The sequence below is a fragment of the Entelurus aequoreus genome, linkage group LG08 (assembly GCF_033978785.1).
Source record: "Entelurus aequoreus isolate RoL-2023_Sb linkage group LG08, RoL_Eaeq_v1.1, whole genome shotgun sequence".
NCBI classification, from domain to species: Eukaryota; Metazoa; Chordata; class Actinopteri; order Syngnathiformes; family Syngnathidae; genus Entelurus; species Entelurus aequoreus.
In genome coordinates this window covers 48,771,770-48,782,063 of record NC_084738.1, presented here as the reverse complement: position 1 = coordinate 48,782,063, position 10,294 = coordinate 48,771,770, and the positions used below count along the sequence as shown (strand labels likewise).

The following is a 10,294-nucleotide window of genomic DNA, read 5'->3' as shown; positions in this document are numbered from 1 at the left end:
GCACCTTAATGCTGAAAAGTACATACAGCTTTTGGAGCAACATATGTTGCCATCCAAGCAACGTCTTTTTCATGGACGCCCCTGCTTATTTCAAGACAATGCCAAGCCACATTCTGCATGTGTTACAACAGCGTGGCTTCATAGTAAAAGAGTGCGGGTACTCGACTGGCCTGCCTGTAGTCCAGACCTGTCTCCCATTGAAAATGTGTGGTGCATTATGAAGCGTAAAATACCACAACAGAGACCCCGGACTGTTGAATAACTTAAGCTGTACATCAAGCAAGAATGGGAAAGAATTCCACCGGAAAAGCTTCAAAATTGGTCTCCTCTGTTGCCAAACGTTAACTGAGTGTTGTTAAAAAGAAAGGCGATGTAACACAGTTGTAAAAATGCCCCTGTGCCAACTTTTTTGCAATGTGTTGCTGCCATTAAATTAGAAGTTAATGATTATTTGCAAAAAAGAATTACGTTTCTCAGTTCGAACATTAAATATCTTGTCTTTGCAGTGTATTCAATTGAATATAAGTTCAAAAGGATTTGCAAATCATTGTATTCTGTTTTTATTTACGATTTACACAACGTGCTAACTTCACTGGTTTTGGTTTTTGTAAAACGATCACCAAAAATAAAGCAAAACTATATAATGGAACAGGGAAAAGACTATTGATGATTGTTGATACTAATAACTGATAATAACACAAATGTTCGTATTTAAATATATATGTACTGTATAAGGTTTTTAATCCTGTAACAAAATACATGCATCATAGCCAATTATAGAAATTATATAATGACGTCATCTTCCTTCCGCCCCGACCACGCCGCTGCTGCCACGTACAGATTGCTGTTCTGTAGGGTTCCATTTTATTACTACGTTGGTCTGAGAGTCATTTTCTAAGTTGCTTAATGTAATTAACTGTTTTCATGTGTGTTTTTATAGTGACCTTCAAGAAAATGTATGTCCAGAAGCAAAAAGAACTCCAGAAACAGTATGACAAGCAGGAGAAGAAACTTAAGGACCTCAAGGCCGGTGGCAAATCTACCAAACAAGCTGTGAGTTTTGTTGTCCCAACTGAGCGGTTAGATTTGAGGAAGCTGACTCTTCATCTCTGTTCTTTATTTGGACGATGCTCTCAGGAGAAGCAAACAAAAGACGTTCTGACGAGAAAACAACAAAAAGGCAAGAAGAAGGGAGGTCAGGAAGAGGAGAGCCTGGAGGCCCCAGAGCTGCTCAAGAGGCCCAAAGAGTACACTGTCAAGTTCACCTTCCCCAACCCTCCGCCTCTTTCCCCACCAATTCTGGGCCTTCACAGTAAGAAAAGCTCTGTTCTGTTGCATTTTTCAACCAGTATTTAGAAACTCTCGTGTGCTCAGAACACTGGTTACACCAGGGGCCTCATGTAACAAGCTTGCATGCGCCCAAAAACCTGCCGTACACCCTTTTTCCGGCATAGTTGAGATGTATCAAGACTGACGAAGTGGAAATGTGCGCTGCCTCATGCCAACTCCATAGCTATTGTAGATACTTTGGTGACACACAGAGGTGATGCTGGGTAAAGGTCCACATAAAAAGTGCCAACTGGTACTCCTCAGACTGAACAATTAGAGAGATATGAACAATTACCCCTCCACCGCCCAAACCCGACATTCGGCCTTGGCAGGGAGAGGAAGGGGGACAGTTGCATCGACTATTTTTTCCAACGCTCGTCTGTTTTGGCTATGTACATCTATCCATCTACTTTTTCACCTTTTTCCTGATGCCTGACCATTTCTTTTTTTAGCCCCTGTGCTGTTCCCGTAGCACACACGTTTCAACCCTCTTTTTGATTGCTTCAAACAGGAGAAACCAGCACTCCTTAGTGCGTCTTAATCGGGCGGCGCATGCAGTTCTCAGTCACATGGCTACTTTCAATATGATTTGTGCATTTTTAAGGAGTGTGGCCTAGGTGTGCCAAGCCACACAGACATTTGGGATCAATTCCAAGTAGATTGCAATGTAACAAAAAAATGTGCTTGGATTTGTGCCTGCGAACAAGTTAGCACATCTGAATTTTTACTCGCTTACGATGTTTTCTGGATTTGAGCGTATGTCTATCCACGCAACACTTGTTACATGAGACCCCATGTGAGTCTAAAGTGCGGTTTGGAGGCCTTTAGTGGCTCCAAGCTCATGTTTTATTGGTCCACAGAATTTTTTAAAGACCAAAATAAGCACAGCCATCAGAGCAGTTAGCTCAAACACAAAGCTGAGTTAAATATATTGAACTATGTAGCTTATGATGACTAATATTGAATTGCTTTTTAGCATGTAATTAAGTAAACAAAAGCTAAACAATATTAAATAAAACCACCCTACATTCTTAATTTTTTTTCATCTTTTCATTTTTTACATTACATTCAATTTAGATGTTATGTAAAAGTACATATGATCACAACGTGGTGTGATTATGTTATGCCCTTTTTTTCAAATTTTATCCATCCATCCATCCATCCATTTTCTACCGCTTGTCCCGTTCGGGGTCGTGGGGGGTTGGAGCCTATCTCAGCTGCATTCGGGCGGAAGGCGGGGTACACCCTGGACAAGGCGCTACCTCATCGCAGGGCCAACACAGATAGACAGACAACATTCACACTCACATTCACACACTAGGGCAAATTTAGTGTTGCCAATCAACCTATCCCCAGGTGCATGTCTTTGGAGGTATACAATTAAAAAGACAGTTAGTTGCATTTGGATTTAAATTAAACAGCAAGCGGTAGTATAGGTGGGCGATACGGCCTCAAAATGATATGCAGAGTTCCCCTCGATTCACTTACTATGTTTTTTTTTTTGCATTGCAGGTTTTAAAGTTCAATTGAGTACAGTTAATGGTTGTAAAAAGAAATTGACATTTGAATTTCATGTTCAAATGACTTAAGTTTTTGGGTGTATTAAGTGTTTTAAGATAATTTGACGTGTTATAAGTATGCGTGAAATCTGTGTGGAGGGCTTATAAAGACTTTAAATGCATATATAGTCATAAAATAAATAGCGTCACCTACCACTGCGTAGGTGACCTTCCTGCCACGTAACACCCCCCGCCCCAACCTTACCAAGTAGGGTGCTTTTATTGTAACTGACACAGACTGAATGTAAACACAGTCCAGAAAGTGTAAATATAAATACAGATTACTATAAATACAGATTACAATTATTTATTTAACAAAAATCTGTATCTTAAAACAAAGTGTGGCTCATATTGGCGGAAATGGTTTGTTATCACATTTTTTACTTGCGTGTGAATTTTTTCAACATATCTTTCAATAGTCGTAATGTAACGTATTTCAACTAGGGCAGAACTCAATCTGTAGGATGAATTGCAATACATACATAACATAATGCATCATTAAACAAAATGAGCAATAAAGTGCATCTTTCGGGAAGCGTGAGGCCCAAACATACTTGGGCAAAATAGAGTCTGCAAGGCCCGTGCAATTTTACGACAGCGCGGACTCTTGATATGTGATGATATATACGCGATATACAATATAAATTAAATTGATTTGTCTGATAATAGAGCTTTCAATACTGTCGCTATATCGGGATAATGCATGTTGATGATACGTTCTAGCTTTGTCCTACAAATTTGACAGTGACGAGCAAACAAACGCCTCCTCAACCCAATGTAGCATTCTCGCTAGCGGCTAACGTTCCTTCACAGTGCAAAGCCACTTCCAAGTCGACAATCATCGCCTCCATGGCGGCAAATAAACAATGTTTCTTACAAGTATCATCCCTGAAGGACAAGGAATAGCTAAACATGCTATACTATACACCGTAAGAGGCTAACCACAAGCTACAGCTCTTGTATGTTAACAAAGGTGAACAGATCAATACAAATATCAACACTAAGGATACCAAGTATAATATCATTACATAGTTGACACTACAGATCAAAATGTTTTCATTTTTGTTTTTGTTATCAAACCCAAGAAATAAGTCACAGGACAAAAGAGGACTTTTTAAGGACAAAAAAACAAAGGATTTAAATCTGAGCCATCCATCCATCCATTTTTTACCGCTTGTCCCTCTCAGGTCTAGGGGGTACTGGAGCCTAGCCGAGCTGCACTCGGGCGGAAAGCAGGTTACACTTCGGACAGTCGCCACCTTATCGCACAAATAGACAACATTCACACACTCGGGCCAACTTAGTGTTGCCGATCAGCCTATCCCCAGGTGCATGTCTTTGGAAGTCGGATGAAGCCGTATTACCCGGAGGGAACCCACGCAGTCACAGGGAGAACATGCAAACTCCACACAAAAAGACCCTAAACCCGGGGCTCGAACGCAGGACCTTCGTATTGTATGACACCCGCACTATCCCCTGTGCCCCCGTGCTGCCAATCAGAGCCAGTTGTAGGAAATAATTTATATATTTATTTGACATTGTTACACCATCATCCTGTGGTTTTTTTTGTGAGTATGATTGTGTTCAAAGGTTTAAGCCTTAAAGGCCTACTGAAATGAATTTTTTTTATTTAAACGGGGATAGCAGATCTATTCTATGTGTCATACTTGATCATTTCGCGATATTGCCATATTTTTGCTGAAAGGATTTAGTATAGAACAACGACGATAAAGATTGCAACTTTTGGTATCTGATAAAAAAAAGGCTTGCACCTACCGGAAGTAGCGTGACGTAGTCAGTTGAACATATACGCAAAGTTCCCTATTGTTTACAATGATGGCCGCATGAAGTGAGAGAGATTCGGACCAAGAAAGCGACAATTTCCCCATTAATTTGAGCGAGGATGAAAGATTTGTGGATGAGTAAAGTGCAAGTGAAGGACTAGTGGGGAGTTGAAGCTATTCAGATAGGGAAGATGCTGTGAGAGCCGGGGGTGACCTGATATTCAGCTGGGAATGACTACAACAGTAAATAAACACAAGACATATATATACTCTATTAGCCACAACACAACCAGGCTTATATTTAATATGCCACAAATGAATCCTGCATAAAAACACCTGCGTGTTTGTTATGCTAGCTCCTAGCTCCTCTGCTAGCTCCTAGCTCCATAGAACACGCCAATACAATTCAAACACCTGATCAACACACACAATCACTCAGCCCAAAAGACCGTTTACCTAACCCAAGGTTCATAAAGCTTATATATTTTTAAAAAGTTACGTACGTGACGCGCACATACGGTCAAGTTATCGAATGTTTAGCAGCCAAGGCTGCATACTCACGGTACCTGATATTCAGCTGGGAATGACTACAACAGTAAATAAACACAAGACATATATATACTCTATTAGCCACAACACAACCAGGCTTATATTTAATATGCCACAAATGAATCCTGCATAATAACACCTGCGTGTTTGTTATGTTAGCTCCTAGCTCCTCTGCTAGCTCCTAGCTCCATAGAACACGCCAATACAATTCAAACACCTGATCAACACACACAATCACTCAGCCCAAAAGACCGTTCACCTAACCCAAGGTTCATAAAGCTTATATCTTTTTAAAAAGTTACGTACGTGACGCAAAAAAAAGCCAAAGCTGCATACTCACAGTAGCACGTCTGCGTCTTTGTCATCCAAATCAAAGTAATCCTGGTAAGAGTCTGTGTTGTCCCAGTTCTCTACAGGCGTCTGTGTATCCAAGTCAAATGTCCTCCTGGTTAGAGTCTCTGTTATCCGAGTTCTTCCATCTTGACTGCATCTTTCGGGAATGTAAACAAAGAAGCGCCGGCTGTGTACTGTTGTGGCTGACTACGTTCGAAAAATACGTCCATTTCGCACCGACAACTTTCTTCTTTGCTTGCTCAGCTTCCTTCTTCATAATGCAATGAACATGATTGAAACAGATTCACGAACACAGATGTCCAGAATACTGTGGAATTATGAAATGAAAACAGAGCTTTTTCGTATTGGCTTCAATGTGGAAGGCATACCCGTGTTCGCCGGTCTACGTCACGCGCATACGTCATCCTCAGAGGCGTTTCGAACCGGAAGTTTAGCGGCAAATTTAAAATGTCACTTTATAAGTTAACCCGGCCGTATTGGCATGTGTTATAATGTTAAGATTTCATCATTGATATATAAACTATCAGACTGCGTGGTCGGTAGTAGTGGGTTTCAGTAGGCCTTTAAAATGATCTTGAAAATTTCAAGTGTCAATATCAGCATTGGTATAACCAATACTGTCTCTGTCACTACTTGGTATTGGATCCATACCCACATTTGTAGTATCGCCTGGAACCAATGTTAAGTATTCAAACCAAAGATAAATAAGTGCTCATTACTTTTTAACAAAAGTGTTAATAGAACCATGTGACAACAGAAAGTAAGCAGATATTAGCAGTAAATTGATCAATAATAATATTAATACAATTAATAGTTTGGAGAAAAATGTTACATCTGGAAATTACACAATTGGTTAGCGCATATGTCAGCAGACAAATTATGAGCCTTTGTAACCACTTTTTAAAGGGTTGTATTATCATTTAGATACCAAATAATATATTGTAATATATATATATATATATATATATATGTATCATTATCGCTGGAGGTTGCAATATCTGTCACAATATAGATTTTAAGCCATATCGTCCACCCCTACTTGGCATGTATTTTTCTCGACACGCATTGAATGTGGCACCAATATGCATTTTAGGCACAATGCAAGATATCATAAAATCAAAATCAGGCCAATGTATACATGAAATGTTTTCCGACATACCACAACAACACTTGAGCCGGTATCGAGTACTCTGACAACAGCCATCCTTTGAATATAATGGCCGTACATACGATTGATTTTCTACTTTGATGAGCAGGCAGGCAGAGAAGCGCCACTTCCACATAGTCAGTGTAGGGCGCTGTGACATGGAAATGTAAACAACAAGCACAAGTGAAATTTCACAGGAAACTACAACGCGACAATGGAAGATCTGATGACTGCGGGCAGTCCGTGCAGAGTCTTTGAGCACACATATAATTATGTATACATTTATGTGACAACCCACCCCAAAGAGAATATTGGGAACGATTGGTATGACTGTAATTGAAAATGTCTCTTTTTTATCAATCTTGTTATAAGGACTAAATTGTGTGCAAATGGGGTCAGAATGCTTTCTTGCTTGGTAGGATTTCTAATTTATTAAAATATGGACTGATTGTTTTGACATAAGGATTAACAATAAACTGATCATTAAAAGCAAAATAGGTGACCTAACAAAAAGTACCCTTTTGGGTCCAAACCTTAAGCTTGGGAGACCTTGTACTAGACTTTGCTTAATGCACAGACATGCAAATGATCAAAAGTCTACATTTACTTTGTTTGTGTTTATTCCAGGTGTTGATTTCAGCTACGACAGTCAGAAGCATCTCTTCAAGAATGTAGACTTTGGAATTGACATGGAATCAAGAAGTAAGTTTGCAGAAGCTTGACAGAAGCAGACACTTTTTATCTGTCTTTCTATCTATTCACCAATGTATCTGGTCAGTTAGTGTCTAAAGTTTTCATTCACACATCATGTGCATGAATGTTGTGTAGTTGTTGAGCCTTTTGTATTTGAACCATTCTTTTTGCAGTGTGGACTGATATCACTGCAAACAAGAATGTTGAAACAGTGGTGTTTAGCAGCCAGGGGCAACAATGGGTTCACTGTGGATACTAGTGTTCCAGCGCTTTCCAGTTAAAAGCAGGTGTGGGCCTGTGTTGTTCCTGAACAGCATAACCCAGTGGTTCTCAAACGGTTTTCACTAAGTACCACCTCAGAAAAAACCTGGCTCTCCAAGTACCACAATAATGACCAATAGAAGAATACAGTAGCTTAGTGGGCCTAAGTATTTATTTAAAAGAAGGTAGAGGTTTTATTTAACATGTATATTTTTAATATTTCTGGCCACTGTAACATTCCACACAGTTTGAATAGTAACACTGTTAGAAAATAGGAAAATAAAACACTCTACTTTAATCAAGTGATTCTTTGGTGTACGTGTGATACACGTACCACAGTTTGAGAATCACTGGCCTAACCTATTACCTTTCATCTGAGGATAACAGTCATCACTTAATTCGCATAATTGACCATGAGTGATACTGCTTTCATGTTGAAGCCACCGAAAGTGTCCGATAAGTGGTGTTGCCTTTTAAAGAATGGTGCCTGTTGAGGTGTGACTTTAGCGTTCAATGATAGTTAGCCGTGTTGGCTCTGCGTCTCCTATGTGGAGTGACTGGCACACAACGGCTGTTTACTGCGCTAGTTAATAAAGAGAAAGTGAAAAAGTGCAATGGTGTTTCCCCTTGGCCACAAGCAGGGCATTATAATCACAGATATAACTACATACGCCAGTGCACTGTTGCAGCCAAGCTAAGCGACGGATACGAAGACAACAAAAAGTTAGCAAAACAAGCCGTATGGTTGAAACAAGGACACTAGCAATGTATTAATAGCACATGATTTGACATTGACAGTAAAGTAAACCGAAGGAAAATCAGTTTGGAATTATATGATTTATTTTTAATATTAACTCATTCTCTTCCACCGCCTTAAATGGGAAAGTAAAGATGGCCGCTATGTAGGCACGTCACTAATAACTATCGCTGCATTCTGCAGCTGTTTTCCATCCATCCATTTTCTACCGCTTGTCTCTCTCAGTCACATTCACACTCACCGTTTTACTAATCTCAAATACTAACTGGCTAAACTGATTCCTGAGCAGTCAGGAGGAGAGTTACGATGCCATCTACTGTACAAAGTTGGAATGACAGGGTGCAATCAGACAGTTTGTCTATTGTGTTTAAAAGTGAGATAATTGTGGCGATTCAAATGTTTCCGTAGTGGGCCGCCATTGATAAAATAACATTTATTACACATAGATGCAAATGATGAATATATTTACATTTCTGACCACACCCACTAGCTATCTGTACCGTTGTATCATCTAAGTTGTGTACGTGTGAAGGCGATCCCTACGTGTGTATTTGTTTATATGTAAGTAAGCACAATTTGAATATGCAGAGTTTTCTGATTGGAGTCACATTAACGTGGACATGTATCATACTTGCCAACCTTGAGACCTCCGAATTCGGGAGATGGAGGGGTGGGGTGTGTGGGCGGGGGCGTGGTTAAGAGGGGAGGAGTATATTTACAGCTAGAATTCACCAAAAGTCAAGTATTTCATATATATATATATAAGAAATACTTGACTTTCAGTTAATTCTAGCTATATATATATATATTTATTTTATCATATATATATATATAAATAAAAGAAATACTTGAATTTCAGTGTTCATTTATTTACAAATATATACACACATAACACTCATCTACTCATTGTTGTACTTGAAAGTGCAATGCTTTGCAGCCAGAAGCACAGCCTTATATACTACATACATACTAAATACACAGTAATGAAAACACAGTTGTTCTACTAACTGTACTGTGCTTGCTGCTTACTTACTTTAAAAAAAAACAAAAAACGTTTACCTTTCACAATTTGAGTAGCCTTTGTTCTGCCATTTGCGTACTGGCGAGCAATCTCTGAATCCGGGAACATATCCTTCACGGATTTGTTGAAGACATCCGCAAATGAGAACGGGATGTTGCTTCCAGCTATCAGCATAGCCATCTTTGTCTCGGCATATGTTGCACCCTCAGGTCTCTATTTAGCGAGGTGGCCCATAATACTGTGCTGTGACCGGTGGTGCGCTGCTGCCGCCTTGTGCTTCGCTGACCGTTCATGAGTGAGTATATCCGTTCGGCCACCGTGTTCAATGGAGAAGTCTGTTCTACAAAATTTACAGGCAGCATACCCCTTCCCCTTTGAACTGTCCTGGATAAACTGAAATTCTTGTTTCCATTCGTTTTGGAACTTACAAGCGTATGTCTTCATCTTACTCGTCGTCGGCGTCGCCACGGCTGTATCTTCCTCGTTCTTCTGCTTCGTCTCCTTGTTGTGTGCGCAGTTGTGCACTGCACTCTCTAAAAGCCGTAGATGTTATAACGTGATTGGGCAGGGACGCTGTGTATATCGTGGAAAAGCGGACGTGAGAACAGGCTGTCGACTCCTCACTCAGGTCCGCTTGGAGCTGGAGGGGGCGTGGCCTCCAGCTCCGGCTAGAAATCGGGAGAAAATCGGGAGAATATTTGTCCCGGGAGGTTTTCGGGAGAGGCGCTGAAATTCAGGAGTCTCCCGGGAAAATCCGGAGGGTTGGCAAGTATGACATGTATACACGTCAACAACTGCCTAATGTCCTTTTGTAGTTTTTGTATATTTTATGAACACACA

General features: G+C 40.1%; 1 protein-coding gene across 1 annotated transcript in view; it reads left to right on the top strand.

The window, feature by feature from the left end:
* The window catches only part of LOC133655999 (ATP-binding cassette sub-family F member 1-like), a 59,396-nt gene that overhangs the window by 37,171 nt on the left and 11,931 nt on the right, over window positions 1-10,294 (top strand). Inside the window, exons 17-19 of the mRNA XM_062056714.1 lie at window positions 941-1,053; window positions 1,138-1,312; window positions 7,350-7,424. Coding sequence (XP_061912698.1) covers window positions 941-1,053; window positions 1,138-1,312; window positions 7,350-7,424 — 363 coding nt within the window. The remainder of the gene's footprint in view (window positions 1-940; window positions 1,054-1,137; window positions 1,313-7,349; window positions 7,425-10,294) is intronic.